This window comes from Rhinopithecus roxellana, chromosome 6, assembly GCF_007565055.1.
Source record: "Rhinopithecus roxellana isolate Shanxi Qingling chromosome 6, ASM756505v1, whole genome shotgun sequence".
Lineage (NCBI taxonomy): Eukaryota > Metazoa > Chordata > Mammalia > Primates > Cercopithecidae > Rhinopithecus > Rhinopithecus roxellana.
Window position 1 is genome coordinate 48607781 of NC_044554.1, and position 23206 is coordinate 48630986.

At 48.2% G+C, this 23206-nt stretch overlaps 1 protein-coding gene across 1 annotated transcript; it reads left to right on the forward strand.

Annotated features, from left to right (window-relative positions):
- The first annotated feature begins 800 nt into the window (after positions 1–800).
- Positions 801–21031, forward strand: FAM220A (family with sequence similarity 220 member A). The gene is made up of 2 exons (XM_010367742.2): positions 801–1207; positions 19231–21031. The coding sequence occupies exon 2, from the start codon at positions 19312–19314 to the stop codon at positions 20089–20091; it is 780 nt and encodes a 259-aa protein (XP_010366044.1). The 5' UTR covers positions 801–1207; positions 19231–19311; the 3' UTR covers positions 20092–21031.
- The last annotated feature ends 2175 nt before the right edge of the window (positions 21032–23206 follow it).

Here is a 23206-nt window from a genome sequence, read left to right on the forward strand (position 1 = left end):
AAAAATTAGCCAGGTGTGGTGGCATAAAGACATTTTCATTCTACTTTTTATCAAGAGGATAGGTTGAAAAACAATAATTCTGAAGCGTGTGTGCTGTAATCCCAGCTACTTGGGAGGCTGAGCCTGGGAAATCGCTTGAACTTGGAAGGTGGAGGTTGCAGTGAGCCAAGATCGCGCCATTGCACTCCAGCCCGGGCAACAAGAGCGGAACTCCAACTCAAATAAAAAGAAAAAAGATTTAGTACTGCAACCATTTTTAAATGTACAGTTCAGCGGCATTAAATACATTCACTTTGTCTGCAACCATTGCTACAGTCCATCGCCTCCCTTTGTCTTCATTTTCTTTTTTTTTTTTTGAGACGGAGTCTCGCTCTGTCGCCCAGGCTGGAGTGCAGTGGCCGGATCTCAGCTCACTTCAAGCTCCGCCTCCCGGGTTCACGCCATTCTCCTGCCTCAGCCTCCCGAGTAGCTGGGACTACAGGCACCCGCCACCTCGCCCGGCTAGTTTTTTGTATTTTTTTTAGTAGAGACGGGGTTTCACCGTGTTAGCCAGGATGGTCTCGATCTCCTGACCTCGTGATCCGCCCGTCTCGGCCTCCCAAAGTGCTGGGATTACAGGCTTGAGCCACCGCGCCCGGCCTGTCTTCATTTTCAAACTCACCAGTAGGGGGCGGACGGAGACAGCGCATCAGCCTCGACCTCACGCCTCCTCTCCCGCGCATGCGCATCTTACCTGCAACAAGGTGGCGGGGGCGTGTCCAGGGGGCGGGGCCTAGTGGCCGCGCAGGCGCGTGGCTGGCTTTGTGACGTCAGGCTGCGCGGCCGGCCTGGGACCAGGCGGCGGCTCGCTGAGGCGCTTCTCCTAGCGTGACGTGCGGTCTCCGCTCCCCCGCGGCCCGCCCGCCCGCCGGTCTAGCCGCCGCCTCCCTCACTCGGTGAACTCGCCAGGCGAGGGCCAGCGGCCGGGGCGACGCGGCGCGGAGAGGGCGGGCGGGCGGGCTGTGGGAGCGCCGGTCTCTATATGGCGGCGGCTCTGTCGGGCCTGGCTGTCCGGCTCTCACGCTCGGCCGCCGCCCGTTCCTATGGAGTCTTCTGCAAGGGGCTGACTCGCACGCTGCTCATCTTCTTCGACCTGGCGTGGCGGCTGCGCATCAACTTCCCCTACCTCTACATCGTGGCTTCCATGATGCTCAACGTCCGCCTGCAGGTGGGTGAGCCGTGCCCGCCCGACCCCCGGCCCTCCCCGAGCGCCCGCCTCGCCAGCGGGATGCAAACGCCACGGCAGCTGCCACTGCCTCGAAGCTGAGTGTATGCCAAGCACCGTGCATTTTCCCGTGCGACCCCACTTTGGGGAGACCCACTGAGATGGTCCTTATCCCCGTTCTGCAAACGCGGCAGTGGGGGTCAGGTTAAGCGACTGGCCTTGGGGAACGTCCAGCAGCTCGGGAGGTGGGGTCCGAGATTGCATGGACTGGAAGGGTGTTGAAGAGGACCTTTACTAAATGTTGGGTAAATTTTCTAGTTCCGAAACTTTGCAAACCCCCCCCCTTTTTTTTAATTGTGAAGACGGGGGTCTCGGCCGGGCGCGGTGGCTCACGCCTGTAATCCCAGCACTTTGGGAGGCTGAGGCGGGCGGATCACCTTAGGTCGGGAAATAGAGACCAGCCTGACCAACACGGAGAAACCCCGTCTCTACTAAAAATACAAAATTAGCCGGGCGTGGTGGCGCATGCTTGTAATCCCTGCTACTCGGGAGGCTGAGGCGGGAGAATCGCTGGAACCCGGGAGGCGCACGTGAGTCGAGAATCGCTCCATTGCGCTCCAGCCTGGGCAGCAAGAGGGAAACTCCGTCTCAAAAACAAAAGGGGGTTCTCACTGTGTTGTCCAGGCTGGTCTCGAACTCCTGGCCTCAAGAGATCCTCCCATCTTGGCCTTCCAGTGCTCGGATTATAGGCATGAACCACCACATCTGGCTTGCAAAGACATTTTATGTTATCCTTGAAACTGAAAATGGATTGGAAGTTAACAGTGTTTTGATAAATGTACCTTACTTATTTTGGCCAGAGGTAGAACTGAGGTGTAAGGGTGAAGACTAGGGAAAATAAAATGGGAGAGGTAGAAGCACAAAACTTTTCAGAGACCTGGAACCATTCAGCTGATCTTAGAGTATGCTCACACTGCAGCACCCTGGAGACCGCCTGTGCTATAAAAAATTGATATTTCCTTTTTTTTTTTTTTTTATTTCTGAGACAGAGTCTTACTTTTGCCCAGGCTGGAGTGCGGTGGCGCAATCTCGGCTAACTGCAACCTCTGCCTCCGGAGTTCAAGTGATTCTTCTCAGCCTCCTGAGTAGCTGGGACTACAGGTGCCCACCACCACGCTGGGCTAATTTTTGTATTTTTAAATAGAGTTGGGTTTTCACCATGTTGGCCAGGCTGGTCTCAAACTCCTGACCTCAAGTGATCTGCCCGCCTCGACCTCCCAAAGTGCTGGGCTTACAGGCGTGAGCCACTGCGCCCAGCCAAGAGACTGATATTTCTACATCCCTTGAATTTCAGTTGCCTTTTTCTTTCTTTTTTCTTTCCTTTTTTGGTAGAGACAAGGTCTCACTATGTTGCCAAGACTGGTCTCAAACTTCTGGTCTCAAGCGATCCTCCTGCCTTGCCCTCCCAAAGCACTAGGATTACAGTCAGGACCCAGTGAGCCTGGCCTCAGATGACTTTTTTTTTTTTGAGAGGGAGTCTCGCTCTGTCACCCAGGCTGGAGTGCAGTGGCCGGATCTCAGCTCACTGCAAGCTCCGCCTCCCGGGTTTACGCCATTCTCCTGTCTCAGCCTCCCAGGTAGCTGGGACTACAGGCGCCGCCACGTCGCCCAGCTAGTTTTTTGTAGTTTTTAGTAGAGACGGGGTTTCACCGTGTTAGCCAGGATGGTCTCGATCTCCTGACCTCGTGATCTGCCCGTCTCGGCCTCCCAAAGTGCTGGGATTACAGGCTTGAGCCACCGTGCCCGGCCACTCAGATGACTTTTTCTAGTGGAAGGAAAAGCTGTCAACTCGAGAATTCTTTCTCAAAGAAAGGTGGCCAAGTACTGCACCCCTCTTGCATTCCATTTGCATACCTCTGTGATGAAGGAGGGACCCTCCTTTGGGGAGGTCACAGTTGGACGGTACTTGGGTTGCTCCCTGGCGTGCAGAATGAACCAGTCTGAGCGGTAGTACCACTCAGTTGTGAGACACTGCAGGTGCCTTCCCTTCCTAACGTTGGTTTGGCTATATCCAAGTATGATTGTCCCGGTAGCGGGTCTTCAGGTGTCTGGTGCTTGACAGGTGATGGTAGTTAACGTGAAACCTAACACTGGCTGTTGATCAAAATTGAGTGAAGGTGACCGGGCGCAGTGGCTCACTCCTGTAATCCCAACACTTTGGGAGGTCAAGGTGTGTGGGTCGCTTGAGCTCAGGAGTTTGAGACCACCCTGGGCTACATGGTAAAACCCTGTCTCTACTAAAATACAAAAAAATTAGCTGGGCCTGGTGGCCCGACAATGGCGGCATGAGCCTGTAGTCCCAGCTACTTGGGGTGCTGAGGTGGGAGGATCGCTTGAGTCTGGGAGGCAGAGGTTGCAGTGAGCTGAGTTGTGCCACTGCCCTCCAGCCTGGGTGACAGTGAGATAAATAAATAAATAAATAAATAAATAAATAAATAAATGAGTTGAGATGAACTGGCCTCTTTATTTTGAGGTCCAAATTGAGGTAGTTTCGTGTGAGCAAGGGCTGGTGGCATCCTGAAATGGTACCTGACGAGAGGGGTCAGAATCTCCAGCAAGTGGCTTGAATTGAGTGAAGGGTGCTGCTGGATCAGGTCAGGGGACTGGTAAACCAGAAGGCCTATGCCCTCCCCGGTTACCACCTTCGGAAATAGGGGCCTAGTGTTTGCTGGATCTAGTCAGCACCAAGAGAAATCAGAAATCAAGATTTTTAGATTGCCAATTCAGATTTTTGAAAAAGAAACTTTGGCTGGGCACGGTGGCTCATGCCTAAAATCCCAGTATATTGGGAGGCTGAGGCAGGTGGATCACTTGAGGTCAGGAGTTCAAGACCAGCCTGGACAACATGGCAAAACCCCATCTCTACTAAAAATCCAAAAATTAGGCGAGTGTGATGGTGCACGCCTGTATTTCCAGCTACATGGGAGGCTGAGGCAGGAGAATCACTTGAACCTGGGAGGTAGAGGTTCTAGTGAGCCAAGATCGTGGCACTGCACTCCAGCCTGGGAAACACAGCAAGACTCTGTCGCCTAGACTGGAGTACAGTGGCACGATCTCAGCTCACTTCAAGCTCCATCTCCTGGATTCATGCCATTCTCCTGCCTCAGCCTCCTGAGTAGCTGGAACTGCAGGCACCCACCACCACGCCCGGCTACTTTTTTGTATTTTTTAGTAGAGACGGGGTTTTACTGTGTCAGCCAGGATGATCTCGATCTCCTGACCTCGTGATCCGCCCACCTTGGCCTCCCAAAGTGCTGAGATTACAGGTGTGAGGCTCTGCGCCCAGTCCAAAAAACAGATTTAAAAAAAGAAACTTCGAGGGCAAAACAAAAAGTGTCTGCAGGCCCAAAAAGGTCTCCTGTACTCCCCTTTTTGAATCCTATTGTCTAGAGTAACATAATTTGCAGTCACTTGTAAAAATCACAAAAACTAAGAGAAAACCTTCTACATGATGCTGTTTTGGTGAAAATTGCTTTTTACCATTGAGAAATCTGCCTTTTTCATATATCCACTTCTCTATTTATAACCACCTCTCTAGTCTACCCCAGTGTATCCATTCACCTGGACTATTGAAGTATCTGCCATCTCCACCAAGCAGAGGCAACTTCTAAAAAACGTAAATCAAAGTGAGGGCTGGGTGTGGTGGCTCATGCCTGTAATCCCAGCACTTTGGGAGACTGAGGTGGGAGGATCGCTTGAGCCCAGGAGTTCCAGACCAGCCTGGGCAACACAGCAAGACCCCAGTCTGTACAAAAACAAATTAGCCAGGTGTGGTGGTGCGTGCCTGTAATCCCAGCTACTAGGGAGGCAGAGGTGGGAAGATCGCTTGAGACAAGGAGGCCGAAGATGCAGTGAGCCTCGATCATGCCACTGCACACCAGCTTGGGCAACAGAGTGAGACTCTGTCTCTAAAATTAAACGACAACAAAAACACACACCCTCCCATAAATCTGATCATGTCATGTATAAAAGAAAGCTGAACTCTGGCCGGGCGTGGTGGGATGTACGCCTGTAGGTCCCAGCACTTTGGGAGGCTGAGGCAGGCGGATCACCTGAGGTCAAGAGTTTGAGACCAGCCTGGCCAATATGGTGAAACCCCATCTCTACTAAAATACAAAAATTAGCCGGGCATGGTGACGTGTGCCTGTAATCCCAGCTACTTGGGAGGCTGAGGCAGGAGAATTACTTGAACACTGGGAGGTGGAAGTTACAGTGAGCCAAGTTTGTGCCAATGCACTCCAGTCTAGGCAACACAGTGAGACTCCATCTCCAAAAAAAAAAAAATAGTAGTAAGATTAAAAAAAAGAATTCTGTGGGCCAGGTGCAGTGACTCACCCCTGTAATCCCAGCACTTTGGGAGTCCGAGGTGGGAGGATCGCTTGAACTGAGGAGTTTGAGACCAGCCTGGGCAATGTGGCGAAACTCCGTCTCTACCAAAAAAAAATACAAAAATTAGGTCGGTATGGTGGTGCAAGCCTATAGTCCCAGCTACTCGGGAGGCTGAGGTGGATCACTTGAGGCCAGAAGGTCGAGGAGGCAGTGAGCTGTAATTGTGCCGCTGTAATTGTGCCACTGTCCTCTAGGCTGGGCAACAGAGCAAGACCTTGTCTCTAAAAAAAGAAAAAAGTGTGAAGATTGTAGGCTTGGGCTAGACCAAGTGCAGCGAGCAGCTATTTCACATCCTAGGGGTGGGGAGTGGGGTGTCTTTCTTCGTGACCGTGATATTTACCTCTGCTACTTTCAACTCCCCTGTGAGGTTTTTTTTTTTTTTTTTTTTGAGATGGAGTCTGGCTCTGTCGCCCGGGCTGGAGTGCAGTGGCCGGATCTCAGCTCACTGCGAGCTACGCCTCCCAGGTTTATGCCATTCTCCTGCCTCCGCCTCCCAAGTAGCTGGGACTACAGGCGCCCGCCTCGTCGCCCGGCTAGTTTTTTGTATTCTTTAGTAGAGACGGGGTTTCACCGTATTAGCCAGGATGGTCTCGATCTCCTGACCTTGTGACCTGCCCGTCTCGGCCTCCCAAAGTGCTGGGATTACAGGCTTGAGCCACCGCGCACGGCTCCCCTGCGAGTTTTGGAGTTTTTGTTCATTTGTAAAAAACCACTAACTTACGTGATTTGAAGGTTTAATTTTTGTGGCTTTCTGGTAAAAGGAAGTGCAACAGGAAATAGACTGAAGTAAGAAAGGGGATAGCCCCACGCCGCCGCCTTTTTTTTTTTTTTCCTTCGGAATATGCTTTACTCTCACTTGAGGCCAGGAGCTTGAGAAGCCTGGGCAACATCGTGAGACGCCATCACTACAAAACATTAAAAATTAGCTGGATGTAGTGGTGCACACCTGTAGTCCCAGCTACTTGGGAGCCTGAGGTGGGAGGATCGCCTATTCCTGGGAGTTCAAGGCTGCAGGGAGTTCTGATTGCACCACTGCTCTCCAGCATGGGTGACAGAGTGAGACCAAAAAGAAAAAGCCATATCCATCGTCTTCATTGCAGGAATGTTAGAATCTGTTTCACGAGTAATGAGGCATAAAGAACTCCCATTTTCCAAATGTATTTAGGGGGCCTCTCCCTCCCCAGATCTCTAGTTTGTAGGGCAGTGAGGCATTTTAAGGAGGTTAATACCTCTTTAGGATGAAAGATGATTAAATGAGAAAATGATGCAGACAGTTGTATACTGAGAATGGTTATGATTTTAAAATACTATTTGCAAGCAAGCCTTAGTCTCCTGGAGTTGTTAGCATCCTTCTTATTCATACAGAATCTGAAATACAAGGCAGTTAAACAGAATCAATACCAAATACTAAATTTAGTAAAAGCAAGATGAAAAATGGTACTGTGAATCTGCTATAATTTAACGAGACATGCCAACAACTTTTCAGTTATATGGCCTGTGGGAAGAATCAAGTGTTTCTTAGTCCTAGATCATATATATGTGTATATAATTATTATTTTTTTTGAGATGGAGTTTCATTCTTGCCGCCCAGGCTGGAGTGCAATGTCATGATTTCAGATCACTGCAACCTCCGCCTCCCAGGTTCAAGTGATTCTCCTGCCTCAGCCTTGTGAGTAGCTGGGATTACAGGTGCCTGCCACCATGCCCGGCTAATTTTTGTATTTTTAGTAGAGATGGGGTTTCACCACGTTGATCAGGCTGGTCTCGAACTCCTGACCTCAGGTGATCCACCCACCTCATCCTCCCAAAGTGCTGGGATTACAGGCATGAGCCACTGCACCTGGCCAATTTTTTTTCTTTTCTTTTTCTTTCTTTTTCTTTTTTTTTTGTTTTGAGGAAGCGTCTTCCTCTGTTATCCAGGCTGGAGTGCAGTGGTGCGATCATAGCTCACTACAGCCTCCAGCTCCCGGACTCAAACAATCCTCCCACTTCAGCTTTCTGAGTAGCTGGGGCTACACGCATGTGCCACCGTGCCTGGTTGGTTTTTTCATTTTTTGTCTAGACGGGGTCTCACTATATTGTCCAGGCTGGTCTCAAACTCCTAGCCTCAACTAATCCTCCTGCCTCAGCCTCCCAAAGTGCTGAGATTACAAGTCTGAGCCATCATACCCGGCCCTCCTTAGTCTTTTGTTTTTGTCTTTTACGTCTTTTTATGTTGGACTTTTTGGTTGCTTTCACTTTTTGGCTAATGTGAATAATGTTACTACGAACATTTGCATGTAAGCTTTGTGTGGACGTCGGTTTTTATTTCTCTTGGATGCATACTTGCTGGATCATATGTAACTCCTCTTTAACCATTTCAAAAAGATCACTTTTTTTTTGAGACAGAGTCTCGTTCTTTCGCCCAGGCTGGAGTGCAATGGTGCGATCTTGGCTCACTGCAACCACCGCCTCCTGACTTCAAGTGATTCTTCTGCCTCAGCCTCCGGAGTACCTGGGATTATAGGTGCCCGCCACCATGCCCGGCTAAATTTTGTATTTTTAGTAGTGACGGAGTTTTGCCATGTTAGCCGGGCTGGTCTCGAACTCCTGGGCTCAAGTGATCCACCTGCCTCGGCCTGCAAAGTGCTGGGATTACAGGCATAAGCCACCGTGCCTGGCCTGAAGTTCATTTTTATTAGCCAAAGTTTAACAATCTTTTCTGACATTTGGTTTTTGTCAGCAGTAGAAAGGTCTTCCTAACTCTAATGATAAAATGAATTCACCTGTACTTTATCCTGATACTCTTATGTCATTTTTTAACTTTCAAATATGATGTAATTTGGAGTTTATCCTGGTATGTGATGGGTGGGATGCAGACTGATCTTTCTGCAAACAGTACTGCAATGAAACACCGTGTGCCTGTGGCATTTTTTGTCTTTTTATGTTGGTTCACTGAAAGCAAGCTTTAAGGCTGGGTGCAGTGGCTCATGCTTGTAATCCTAACAATTTGGGAAGCCAAGGTGGGAGGATCACTTGAGCCCAGGAGTTTGACACCAGCCTGGACAACATTGTGAGATGCTGTTTCTTTTTTCTTTTTCTTTTCCTTTTTTTTTTTTTTTTTTTTTTGAGATGGAGCCTCTGTCACCCAGGCTGGAATGCAGTGGCAGGATCTTGGCTCACTGCAACCTCTGCCCCCCAGGTTCAAGCAATTCTCCTGCCTCAGCCTCCCAAGTAGCTGGGTCTACAGGCGCCCACCACCACGCCCACCTAATTTTTGTATTTTTAGTAGTGACAGGGTTTCACCATATTGGCCAGGCTGGTCTCGAACTCCTGACCTCGTGATTCGCCTGCCTCAGCCTCCCAAAGTGTTGGGATTACAGGCGTGAACCACCGCTCCCAGCCTAGACACTGTTTCTATAAGACAGAAAGAGAGAGAGAGAAGGAGAAAGTAAGAAACAAAAAGAAAAAAAGAAAGGAAAGAAAATAAAGCTTTAAGAAGACACTGTCTGCTTGGTATACCAACCTAATACCAGCACCTAGAACAGCACCTGGCTTAGGGTCGGGACTTAATGAAGGATTGCTCATTGAATGTGTGGCAGAAAATGTTTTCTTTTTTTTAGAAACGGAGTCTCGCTCTGTCGCCCAGGCTGGAGTGCAGTGGCACTGTCTCGGCTCACTGCAAGCTCCGCCTCCAGGGTTCCCACCATTCTCCTGCCTCGGCCTCCCCAGTAGCTGGGACTACAGGCGCCCTTCACCACGCCCGGCTAATTTTTTGTATTTTTAATAGAGACGGGGTTTTGCTGTGTTAGCCAGGATGGTCTCGATCTGCTGACCTCGTGATCCACCCGCCTTGGCCTCCCAAAGTGCTGGGATTACGGACGTGAGCCACTACACCCAGCCAAAAATCTTGAATCAGAGGTTTTCAGCACCTGTAATTTTTTTTTTTTTTTTTTTGAGATGAGTCTTGTTCTTGTCACCCAGGCTGGAGTGCAATGGTGTGATCTCGGCTCACTGCAGCCTCCACTTCCTGGGTTCAAGTGATTCTCCTACCTTAGCCTCCTGAGCAGCTGGGATTACAGGTGCCTACCACCATGCCTGGGTAATGTTTGTATTTTTAGTACAGACAGGGTTTCACCATGTTGGCCGGGCTGGTCTTGAACCCCTGACCTCCGGTGATCCACCCACCTTGGCCTCTCAAAGTGCTGGGATTACAGGTGTGAGCCACCGCACCTGGCCATCAGGTGTGATTCAGACGTGCCAAGTGGCGAGTAGCAGGAACTCAGTGATGTTAGTGTGTTCCTTGTGATCATGATTCAGCTTAGTTTAGAAGCGATGCGGTCATTCCTGTTTCTCCTCCTCTGGGCTGTGTGGAAATTTGGGGGTTTGTTTCTGTTGCCTCCAGTCTGATCATTTGGGCCATGAGCACAGTGAGTTAAGGTATGCTAGTGTTCACACCTGAGGCGTGTGGAGACAGCCCATCTGGGAGCATGTGTGAGCTCTCCTTGCGTGCAGGAGCCCCTCCAGGCCCACCGTTTCCCTGCTGGTTTTGGCTGCGTCTTCTCCCCTTTGGGACTAGCCTTGCCAGCCCTCTTTCAGAAAATTGGGGCCAAGATATTTTTAGTTTACAAAGCAACAGCACCGTCATGCCCTGGAGGCCGGGAATAGCTCGGGTTAGGGAAGGTGAGGGTAGAGGCACCCACGAGGGCAGCAGCTAAGTGGGTCAGGCCATTGTAGTCCGGCAGGTCAGCTGCCCAGATGTTCAGGGATCTGCGAGGAAGGTGACCGCTCCTGTTGTGATGAGGATCGGGTATACCTGGACAGCCTCGTTTCCCCGGGCACGGCGCCCCTGTGACCTCCCAGGCTTCATGTTCAGCCTTTGTCATCTTTGGCGGGAGGCAGAGGGAGGTATAGGCTGCAGGATTTATCCTCTGGAACCCAGGGCTGCACTTTTTTCTTCCTGAACCTGCTTTCTTGAAGTTCAAAGTAAGACTCCTTCCCTCATTCTGGTGGTCTCCGCTTTGGTAGCTACCTTTGTTGGTAATAACATCATTTACACTGTTTTTTAAATTTTGTAGAATTAACATGGCATGAGGAGGCCAAAAAGAGCTGATTTTGTATACACTTAGGCATACTTTATCTGGTACAATATATCTCTAGCATACTGAGAATAAACTATGAAAAAACCCATAAACGACTTAAATATGCCTAGAAATTATTTAGAAGTTATTTGTGACCCTCAAAATACAGGTAGTATGTGTAACAGTCTAATATCGAAGAGGTTAGTGGGGACTCTGAGCCAAAATGTTTTTGATAACTTCTTGAAGTCTTTTTGTGACTGGGCACGGTGGTTCACGCCTGTAATCCCAGCACTTTGGGAGGCCGAGGCAGGTGGATCACCTGATGTCAGGAGTTCGAGAGCATCCTGGCCAAACGAAACCCTGTCTCTACTAAAAATACAAAAATTAGCTGGGCGTGACAGCTGGCGCCTGTAGTCCCAGCTACTTGGGAGGGTGAGGCAGGAAAATTGCTTGAACCTGGGAGGTGGAGGTTGCAGTGAGCCAAGATTGCGCCACTGCACTCCAGCCTGGGTGACAGGGCAAGACTCTGTCTCAAAATAAATAAACAGATAAATAACCCATTGAAATCTTTTTGATAAGAGAATTAGTTTATTACTGAATACTAAAGTACTAGAAGAACTTTAGGGGACAGTTTATTCTATCATGATTGAATACATGATTACCTTATTAAATGAATGATTTTTTTCATGTTTCTGAGTTATAAAATAAGTGATTATTAACGGTACCTTATACTGCATTAGTTTGCTAAGGAAAATGAAAAAAATAAAAATGATACCTTTTTTTTGTTTGTTTTTGTTTTGAGATGGAGTCTGGCGCTGTCGCCGAGGCTGGAGTGCAGTGGCACTATCTCAGCTCACTGCAAGCTCTGCCTCCCAGGTTTACACCATTCTCCTGCCTCAGCCTCCCGAGTAGCTGGGATTACAGGCGCCCGCCACCACGCCCAGCTAGTTTTTTTTTTTTTTTGTATTTTTTAGTAGAGATGGGGTTTCACCATGTTAGCCAGGATGGTCTCGATCTCCTGACCTCGTGATCTGCCCATCTCGGCCTCCCAAAGTGCTGGGATTACAGGCTTGAGCCACCGCGCCCGGCAATGATACCTTATTTAAAGTACCTTAACACAATTCTACAAATGTTTCACCTTTCTGAATAATGCTAAATCCTTGTACAAGGACTTACTAAAAATGGTTAGAAACTAATTTTTCTGAGCGCTGTCCCATATTCTATGACCTGTTTTTCTTGAGAATTAAAATACTGGGTGGGCGCAGTGGCTCCCGCCTGTAATCCCAGCACTTTGGGAGGCTGAGGTGGGCGGATCATCTGAGGTCAAGAGTTAGAGACCAGCTTGACCAACATGGTGAAACCCCATCTCTACTCAAAATACAAAATGAATGGGCTGGCAAGGCTAGTCCCAAGAGGGAGAAGACACAGCTAAAACCAGCAGGGCCATGGTAGCATACACCTGTAGTCTCAGCTACTTGGGAGGCTGAAACAGGAGAGTCGCTTGAGTGCGGGGAGCAGAGGCTGCAGTGAGCCGAGATTGCGCCACTACACTCCAGCCTGGGCCAGACAGAGTGAGACTCCATCTCAAAAACAAATAATTAAAATACCTATTTCAATATATATTGAAATATATTTAGGAATTCTTCCATTTAAGCATAATGTTCATTCTTAGCACATTTTCACCAGCAAAATAAATGTAAGATTTGAAAGAATATGGCCAGGGATGGTGGCTCACGCCTGTAATTCCAGCACTTTGGGAGGCTGAGGTGGTGGATCGCTTGAGCCCAGGAGTTCAAGACCAGCCTGGGACATGGCAAAACATTGTCTCTACAAAAAATACAAAAAATTAGCTGGGTGTGGTGGCACACACCTGTGGTTTCAGCTACTTGGGAGGCTAAGGTGAGGTGATGGGTCCCAAGCTTGAGGAAGTTGAGGCTGCAGTGAGCCATGATTGTGCCATTGCACTGCAATGTCTTTCTTTCTTTTCTTTTCTTTTTTCTTTTCTTTTCTTCCCTTCTTCCCTCCCTCCCTCCCTTCCATCCTTTCTTTCTTTCTTTCTTTTTTTCTTTTCTTTTCTTTTCTTTTCTTTTCTTTCTTTCGACGAAGTCTTGCTCTGTCTCTCAGGCAGTGGTGCCATCTTGGCTCATGGCAGCCTCTGCTTCCTGGGCTCAAGTGATTCTCATGTCTCAGCCTCCTGACTGACTAATAGCTGGGATTATAGGCACATGAAACCATACCCAGCTAATTTTTGTATTTTTAATAGAGATGGGGTTTCACTGTGTTGGCCAGGCTAGTCTCAAACTCCTGACCTCAAGAGATCTGCCCGCCTTGGCCTCCCAAAGTATTGGGATTACAGGTGTGAGCCACCGTGCCTGGCCTGTAGTCTTTTATATGGTTCATATATATACAGTTTTTTCTTTTCTTTTTCGAGTCACAGTCTTGCTCTGTTGTGTAGGCTGGAGTATAGTGGTATGATCACAGCTTACTGCAGCGTTGAGCTCCCAGGCTCAAGCAATCCTCCCCCACCTCAGCCTCTCAAGTGACGGGGACTACAGGTGTGTACCAGCACACTCAGCTAATACTTTAATTTTTTTTTCTTTTTTGAGACAGAATCTTGCTCTGTCGCCCAGGCTGGAGTGCAGTGGTGCTATCTTGGCTCACTGTAGCCTCCGCCTCCCGGGTTCAAACGATTCTCCTGCCTCACCCTCCCGAGTAGCTGGGACCACAGGCACGCACCACCATGCCCGTTAATTTTGTATTTTTAGTAGAGACGGGGTTTCACCATGTTGGCCAGGTTGATCTCAAACTCCTGTCCTCAAGTGATCCACCTGTCTTGGCCTCCCAAAATGCTGGGATTACAGGTGTGAGCCACTGCTCCCAGCCACTCTTTTAAATTTTTTTTGTAGAGACAGGGTCTTGCTGTGTTGCCCAGGCTGATCTCAAACCCCTGGGCTCAAGCCATCCTTCTGTCTGTGCCTCCCAAAGTTTTGGGATTACAGGTGTGAGCCACTGCACCTGGCCTGGTTCAAATATATTTTAATGAATTATATAGAATAATGGTCACAATTCTATCAGTAAAAATTTTTGAGCATGTCCCACAAGATACATATAAGTATTCATAAAGTATATATTTTGCTTGCTCAGAATATGGCACATATTATAAAACACAGAAAATGTTAAAAGGGAGAAGAAAGAAGAATGAAGTAGACCAAGACGTTCTAATATTTTCTCCCATATTAACAATGGCTAGGCTGGGCGCTGTGGCTCATACCTGTAGTCCCAACACTTTGAGAGGCCGAGGCAGGCAGATCACCTGAAGTCAGGAAGTCAAGACCAGGCTGGCCAACATGGCGAAACCCCATCTCTACTAAAAATACAAAAATTAAAATTAGCCAGGCATAAGCCGGGCGCGGTGGCTCACGCCTGTAATCCCAGCACTTTGGGAGGCCGAGGCGGGCGGATTACAAGGTCAGGAGATCGAGACCGTGGTGAAACCCCATCTCTACTAAAAATACAAAAAATTAGCCGGGCGCGGTGGCGGGCGCCTGTAGTCTCAGCTACTCAGGAGGCTGAGGCAGGAGAATGGTGTAAACCCGGGAGACGGAGCTTGCAGTGAGCTGAGATCCGGCCACTGCACTCTAGCCTGGGCGACAGAGCCAGACTCCGTCTAAAAAAAAAAAAAAAAAAAAAAATTAGCCAGGCATGGTGGTGGGTGCTTGTAATCCCAGCTACTCAGGAGGTTGAGGCAGGAGAATCGCTTGAACCCAGGAGGCGGAGGATGCAGTGAACCAAGATTGCACCATTGCACTCCAGCTTGGGCAACAAGAGTGAGACTCCATCTCAAAAAAAAAAAAAAAAAAAAATTAGTTGGGCATGGTGGTGTGGGTGCCTGTAATCCCAACAACTTGGGAGGCTGATGCAGGAGAATCACTTGAACCCAGGAGGCGGAGGTTGCAGTGAGCTGAGATTGTGCTACTATGGTCCAGCCTGGGTGACAGAGTGAGACTCCGTCTCAAAAAATAAAAACCCTGGCTGGGCGCAGTGGCTCACGCCTGTAATCCCACCACTTTGGGAGGCCAAGGTGGGTGGATCACCTGAGGTCGGGAGTTTGAGACTAGGTTGATCAACATGGAGAAACCCCGTTTCTACTAAAAATACAAAATTAGCCAGCCGTGGTGGCGCATGCCTGTAATCCCAGCTACGCAGGAGGCTGAAGCAGGAGAATCAATTGAACCCAGAAGGTGGAGGTTGCAGGGAGTCGAGATCGTGCCATCGCACTCCAGCCTGGGCAACAAAGTGAAACTCCATTTCTAACTAACTAACTAACTAACTAACCAACCAACCAGGCTGGTTGTGGTGGCTCACGCCTATAATCCTAGCACTTTGGGAGGCCAAGGCAGGTGGATTGCCTGAGCTTAGGAGTTTGAGACCAGCCTGGGCAACTAGTGGAACCCCATCTCTACCAAAATACAAAAAATTAGTCAGGCGTGGCAGTGTGCACCTGTAGTCCTAGCTACTTGGGAGGCTGAGGCAGGAGAATTGTTGAACCTGGGAGGCGAAGGTTGCAGTAAGCTGTGATCCTGCCACCGCACTCCAGTCTGGGTGACAGAGCAAGACTCCATCTCTTAAAAAAAAAAGAAGTTGCTGGTGGAGATACCCCATTTTAACAACTCTGGACTAGAAGATTATGTAAAGTTTTTCAGAGTTTCTAGAGCTAATTATTTTGTGCAAGAAACAGATCTGACCACTCTCTTTTGTTTGAGACATTCAACTCAGCTGGCTTCTTCTGGGACACTGAATTTTCCTGATATGCTTGGGGTCTTTCTCCTTGGTGTCTGTGGTGGGCCCGCCCCACCTGGTGTGTCTGTCTTGGTGCTCCTGGCCTTCTGTAGCACTTTCTGTCTTTGTCCCTTGACACGTTCTACCAGGGCCATCATTTTATCTACCTCTCAGAAGCTGGTGACTTCTGGATCTAGGTCCCCAGCTCTGACACCCATCTTGAGCTAAGACTTTTATGACTCCAACTGCTTGCCAAAGTTGCACAGTCAAACTCTGTATGTCCCAATCTGCACTTATCTTTCCTCCGGACCTGCTGCTGCTCCCATTTCCAGTTAATGACACTTTCATCACCCAGAATTGAAAGTCAGAAGCCTGTGAGTCTTCTCACCTCCGTGTGCATTGAATCAGTCACCAACTTTATTCTTATTTTTAAATTTTTATTTATTTATTTTTTTGAGACAGAGTCTCGCTCTGTCATCCAGGCTGGAGTGCAATGGCGCGATCTCAGGTCACTGCAACCTCTGCCTGTGGGGCTCAAGCTGTTCTCCTGCTTCACCCTCCCAAGTAGCAGGGACTATAGGCATGTGCCACCACACCCAGCTAATTTTTGTATTTTTAGTAGAGATGAGCTTTTACCATGTTGTTCAGGCTGGTCTTAAACTCCTGACCTCAGGTGATCCACTCATCTAGGCCTCCCAGAGTGCTGGGATTACAGGCATGAGCCACTGCACCCAGCCAGTCAACAACTTTTAAAAAATACTTTAGCAAGGCACGGTGATACACACCTGTAATCCCAGCTACTTGGGAGGCTGACGCAGGAGGATCACTTAAGAGGCCAGGAGTTCGAGACCACTCTGGGCAACATGGGGAGACCCTGTCTCTACAAAAAACAAAAAAACAAAAAAACACCTGTTCTTCAAGTCACCCACTTGGATCTCTTCGAATTTCACTTTCCTTTCTCGCTCTAGAGCTTTGTAATAAACTTCCGTTCCTGCTCTGATTAAAAAAAAATTTGCCAGGTGTGGTGGGCCTGCCTGTAGTCCCAGCGACACAGGAGGCTGAGTTAGGAGGATTGCTTGAGCCCAGAAGTTCAAGGCTGCAGTGAGCTGTGATCATGCCATTGTCCTCCAGCCTGGGTGGCAGAGTGAGACCTTGTCTCAAAAACAACAACAATATGAAACTTCAGTCTGTCCCTCCTTATGATCACAGCCTTTCTTTCTTTTTCCTGCTCTATGGAATAGCCTCCTAACTGATGTGTCTATTCTGAACCATTTCCAGTCTGTCCATCACAGTGCAGCCAGAATAATTCATCTGAAATGCAAATCCAACCCTCCTGTCCTTGCTGAAGCTTCCTGGCTAGCTCCCATCACCAGCTCCCTGTGACATGGCCCAGGGCCTCTTTCTCTAAACTCCCTGCTTTCTCCTTCAGCCTCCAATAAAAATTGCATCCTTCATTTTCTCCCCAGTGTTTTTTTTTTTTTTTTTTTAATTTATTTTTTATTTGAGATGGAGTCTTGCTCTGTCACCAGACTGGAGTGCAGTGGTGGGATCTCGGCTCACTGCAACCTCTGCCTCCTGAGTTCACGCAATTCTTTTGCTTCAGCCTCCCTAGTAGCTGGGATTACAGGTGTCCGCCACCACGCCTGGCCAAGTTTTGTATTTTTAGTAGAGACAGGGTTTCACCATGTTGACCAGGCTCGTCTCGAACTCCTGACCTCATGATTCGCCCGTCTTGGCCTCCCAAAGTGCTGGGATTACAGGCATGAGCCACCGTGCCTGGCCTAAATTTACAACAAATCTTAATGCAATTATACATCCATGTAGCATCAAGAGTCTCCTAGTTCCATAAGATTAGAGAAACAGCAGTTTCCTACCTGCCATTTCTCCATCTGCATCAGCCACTTTCAGCTGTAGCTGATCCCTTCAGTGTTGCTGCTTTTTAATTTTAATTTTTTTTTTTTTGAGACAGGGTCTGACTCCATCGCCCAGGTCAGAGGGCAGTGACTCGATCTCAGCTCACTGCAACCTCTGCCTCCCAGGCTTAAGCAATCCTCCCACATCATCCTCCTGAGAATCTGGGACTATGGCTGCTGCGTTTACAGGCGTGAGCCACCACGCCTGGCTGAGGGTGGTGGTGGTTTTTAAGTGAACACATCACATGATGTGTTCAAAATTACATTTAATTTGTCACTTAATAAGGAAACTAATATGATGTTATAACCAGTTTAAAAGAAAATTCAGGGAACACTCAAAAGTGAATTTACAGATAGATGCAAAGCTGGCCAATATCCATAGGGCAGCGATCAGTACATTCCATGAGACTCATTTGTCTAATGAAACTAATCAGACTGTTTTCTTTGGACAGGAACTTGTTTGCCTTACTCTTAAGATTTTTGGCAAATGACAGAGTTGTAAAGCAGCTCAGAGACAATGAAGGTGCTGGTCCTGATAAAATTACATAACCTGAAGGATGCTCTGGGTAGCATGCCCAGTCATCGGATTTTTTGGTTCATTTCAAAGCCTTTTTGCAATTTTTTTTTTTTCCTGAGATGGAGTCTCGCTCTCTTGCCCAGGCTGGAGTGCAGTGGCGTGATCTGAGCTCACTGCAACTTCCACCTCCTGGGTTCAAGCGATTTTCCCACCTCAGCCTCCTGAGTAGCTGGGATTACAGACGCCTGCCACCACACCCGGCTAATTTCACTTGGCCAACATGGTGAAACCTCATCTCTACTAAAAATACAAAAACCAAGTTACCTGGGTGTGGTGGCAGGCACCTGTAATCCCAGCTACTTGAAAGGCTAAGGCAGGAGAATCACCCAAACCCGAGAGGTGGAGGTTGCAGTGAGCCGAGATCGTGCCGTTGCACTCCAGCCTAGGCAACAAGAGCGAAACACCGTCTCAAAAAAAAAAAAAAAAAGAAAAACTCTATTATTTGCTAATTTGAGGGTGGGGAACTAAGCCCACAAAATGTTCTCTCCCAGGCCGGGTGTGGTGGCTCACTCCTGTCATCCCAGTACTTTGGGAGGCCGAGGCGGGTAGATCATGAGGTCAGGAGATCAAGACCATCCCAACTAACTTGGTGAAACCTCATCTCTACTAAAAATACAAAAAATTAGCAGATGTGGTGGCACACGCCTGTCACTCAGTGTGGGCGACAGAGCAAGACTGTGTCTCAAAAAAAACAAAACAAAAACCATAATTATGGCCGGGCGTGGTGGCTCACACTTGTAATCCCAGCACTTTAGGATGCTGAGGCAGGTGGATCACCTGAGGTCAGGAGTTCAAAACCAGCCTTACCAATATGGTGAAACTGTGTGGAGACTGTCCTAAAGATCTTAGTGTTTGTTAGGCAATATTTGGTGAGTGTAGATGCTCTTAAGACCCATATGTCGGCCGGGCGTGGTGGCTCACGCCTGTAAATCCAAGCACTTTGGGAGGCTGAGGCAGGCGGATCACCTGAGGTCAGGAGTTTGAGACCAGCCTGGCCAACATGGTGAAACCCCGTCCCTACTAAAAATCTAAAAATCAGCCAGGTGTGGTGGCAAGCGCCTATAATCCCAGCTACTTGGGAGGCTGAGGCGAGAGAATTGCTTGAACCTGGAAGGTGGTGGTTGCAGTGAGCCGAGATCATGCCACTGCACTCCAGCCTGGGTGACAGAGCGAGACTCCATCTCAAAAAAAAAGAAAAAAGACCCATATGTCTTCATTTTAGAACTTTAATTTGATTCCCTTTCCTAGGTTCATATTGAGATCCATTGAAGGCCCTCCCGGACTGACGAAGGCGTGACCTCAGGCCCACCGCATCCAAGAACACGAAGCATGAGGGACAGAAGAGGGCCCCTCGGCACCTGCCTGGCACAAGTGCAGCAGGCCGGAGGAGGTGACTCGAACAAACTGTCATACAGCCTTAAGAAAAGAATGCCGACGGAGGGCCTTTGGCCTGCAGATGCACCCTCCTGGATGAATAAGCCTGTGGTTGATGGAAATTCACAGAGTGAGGCATTATCACTGGAAATGAGAAAGGATCCGAGTGGGGCTGGCCTCTGGCTTCACGGTGGCAGCCCAGTGCTTCCATATGTGAAAGAATCAGTAAGAAGAAATCCAGCCTCAGCAGCCACTCGGAGCACAGCCGTGGGTTTGCTCCCTGCTCCAACAGAGTATTTTGCTCAGGTGGCCTGCAGTGGTGTTGAAGCTCTGGAGCGGGACTGGCTCGGAGGAGGGCCCAGGGCCACCGATGGCTACAGAGGACAGTACACCAAAGGAGAGCCTCGGGTGTCACGACTGCTACGCCATCAAAAACTGCCAGATATGGGAAGTTTTCAGGATGACCCACCAAGTGCTCTTCCCAAGGGTCTGGGCTCTGAGTTGGAACCCTCTTGCCTGCACTCCGTCCTGTCTGCAACACTGCACGCGTGTCCCGAAGTGCTCCTGAATGATGAGACAAAACGAGTTTTCCTTGACCATTTAAAGCCCACGTTTTCAAAGCAAACGATAGAATTCAAGAAAATGCTTAAAAACACCTCGGATGGTCTGCAGATAACGCTGGGGTTACTGGCTCTGCAACCTTTTGAATTAGCAAATGCATTATGCCATAGTTAAGGTACAAGCAGAACAATACAAATAGATTAATTTTAAGAGTTGTCTTAGAATGATTTCTTTCAGATTAAGTCTGGATGCAAACTGTGCAGTCCTTAGGTTCCTGCTGTAGTTTGTACGACCCGGCAGACTTAAATTGAGTTTAAATTCAAAGCCAGTTGATGCGGAAGGAAATTTTTTAGCATGTGTTAAATTGTGACATATAAAGAGTTGGGAAACATTTCAGGAGATGATCATAGCCTTTATAAATCAGATTAGAACATACGGATTTACCATGAAGTTCTGTCTTCAACACCCATTCTAAAGGGCTACTGTCCCAAATCCTGTGTGTCCCTTCGGCTTGTCGATCACCCAATGGAAATGGATACTCGTAAAGTCTACACCACTGTACTTAGCGTTAAATCTTGTTGAACTTGTGGTAAGCTGTTACCATTTCTACATTTTGTAGAATGATTTTGGTCTACAGCAAAATTTGATCTCACTTTTCACACCCCTTTCCTTCCACTTGAAATGCAATGTAGACAGAGGCCCTGTGGTGAAAGTTGCAATATTAAGTTTACCTTTAGAAGATCCCTTCTTGGAACCCTGGCAGTATTACCTTAAACAAGAATGAGCTCGGGAAAAAAGTAACTCAGTTACAGAGAAGGAAATCGAGTTATTTCCTTCATAAAAAGTTTCTCAGACTCTAGGAATTGCAGTATCTTGTAACCTAAAAATTTTCCAGTTGACTCTTTGTTGTCTGTTGATGACTTTAATAAAGATCATTTAAGGCCGTAAGTTTTTAAAGACTCCCAAAGTGAGGCTTAACCATTTTCAGGATTATTGATTGCATATACCAGTTTATGTTGTGTGCTGAATTACTATGCCATGTGCTATTTTAGTGTTTGGGGAAAATGAAAAATAAAATTTGTTCTTTAGCTTAATAAATATGTCTTATTTTATATGTGTGGTCTTGGTTCTTCTTGTATTTTTATTAATGCCATTGTCATCCTGATAGTTTTTATTATTTGAGACAGGGTCTTGCTCTGGCACCCAGGCTGGAGTGCAGTGGTGTGATCATAGCTTACTATAACCTTGAACTCCTGGGCTCCAGTGATCCTCCACCTCAGCCACCTACGTCGCTAGGACTACAGTTGCATGCCACTGTGGACATTTTTTTTTTTGAGACGGAGTCTTGTTCTGTCACCCAGGCTAGAGTGCAGTGGTGCAATCTCAGCTCACTGCAAGCTCCACCCCCTGGGTTCATGCCATTCCCCTGCCTCAGCCTCCCAAGTAGCTGGGACTACAGGCGCTCCCCACCACGCTGGCTGATTTTTTGTATTTTTTAGTAAAGACATGGTTTCACCGTGTTAGCCAGGATGGTCTTGATCTCCTGACTTTGTGATCTGCCCGCCTCGGCCTCCCAAAGTGCTGGGATTACAGGCGTGAGCCGCCGTGCCAGGCCTTTTTTGTTTGTTTGTTTATTTTGAGATGGAGTTTCACTCCAGTTGCCCAGGCTGGAGTGGAATGGCGTGATCTCAGCTCACTGCAACCTCCGCCTCCCGGGTTCAAGTGATTCTCCTGCCTCAGCCTCCCGAGTAGCTGGGATTACGGGTGCCTGCCACCATGCCCAGTTAATTTTTGTATTTTCAGTAGAGACAGGGTTTCACCATGTTGGACAGGCTGATCTCAAAATTGCCGACCTCAGGTGATCCACCTGCCTAGGCCTCCCAAAGTGCTGGGATTACAGGTGTGAGCCACTGCACCCGACCCCCTAATACTTTTTTTTTTTTTTTTTTAGACATCAAGATAGGTTGCCAGTGCACAAGATTAGAAGCAGAGCTTGAAAAACAAAATATAAAGCTAGACCGGAACTCAACTCTCACTCTGCTCCCAGAAAACAATGAAGTCGTGCCTTGTGATCCTTTGGGTTGGTGCTCAGAGTCCCAAAGAAAAAGTCCTACGAGACAAACCATCTCCATCTAATCTAAGTGACCCTGCCTTGGTGGAGCAATTAAAACCCTGCTGAACAGCCATGCCCTTTTGGTGTCACTGTGATCTATTGCAAGGTGAGAAGAGGACACTTTTAAGTGTTTTGAAATAGGGAATGTTTTCTTGTCAAGCCCTCCTTTTACTTCCCCCTTTTTTTTTGAGACGGAGTCTTGCTCTGTCGCCCAGGCTGGAGTGCAGTGGCGCAATCTCGGCTCACTGCAAGCTCCGCCTCCCGGGTTCACGCCATTCTCCTGCCTCAGCCTCCCGAGTAGCTGGGACTACAGGCGCCCGCCACCACGCCCAGCTAATTTTTTTTTTGGTATCTTTAGTAGAGATGGGGTTTCACCATGTTAGCCAAGATGGTCTCAATCTCCTGACCTCGTGATCCACCCGCATCAGCCTCTCAAAGGGCTGGGATTACAGGCCTGAGCCACTGTCCCTGGCCTTTTCTTTTTTTCTTTTTTGAGACTGAGTTTTGCTCTTGTTTCCCAGGCTGGAATGCAATGATGCGATCTCGGCTTACTGCAACCTCTGCCTCCCAGGTTCAAGCAATTCTCCTGCCTCAGCCTCCCGAGCAACTGGGATTACAGGCATGCACCACCATGCCTGGCTAATTTTGTATTTTTAGTAGAGACGGGGTTTCTCCATGTTGACCAGGTTGGTCTCGAACTCTCTACCTCAGGTGATCTGCCCACCTTGGCCTCCCAAAGTGCTGGGATTACAGGCATGAGCCACCTTGCCCGGCCTTCCTTTTTTTAAAAAATGAAGTTTACTCCTTCGGGATTGAACTTTCCATGACCCACCAACTGTTTTATTTCCTTTGTTTTGTAGGTTGCAAGTATATGTAGGTTCAGCCAATTGCAAAAAATACAGAATTCCCTATTAAGCATCCAGTGATATATTAATAATTTTTTATAGTTTTTTTTTTTTTTTTTGGAGAGACAAGTTCTCACTATGTTGCTTAGGCTGGTCTTGACTCCTGGCCTCAAGCAATCCTCCTGCCTCAGCCCCTAAAGTGCTAAGATTACAGGTGTGAGCTGACGTGCTTTCATATTGTGACGTTAAAATATGGTGTGCATGCCGGCGGTGGTGGCTCACACCTGTATTCCCAGCACTTTAGGAGGCTGAGGTGGGTGGATCAGCTGAG

Excerpts from the sequence above, each read along its gene's own strand:
- FAM220A (XM_010367742.2), top strand. The coding sequence starts at position 19,312 with ATGAGGGACAGAAGAGGGCCCCTCGGCACCTGCCTGGCACAAGTGCAG.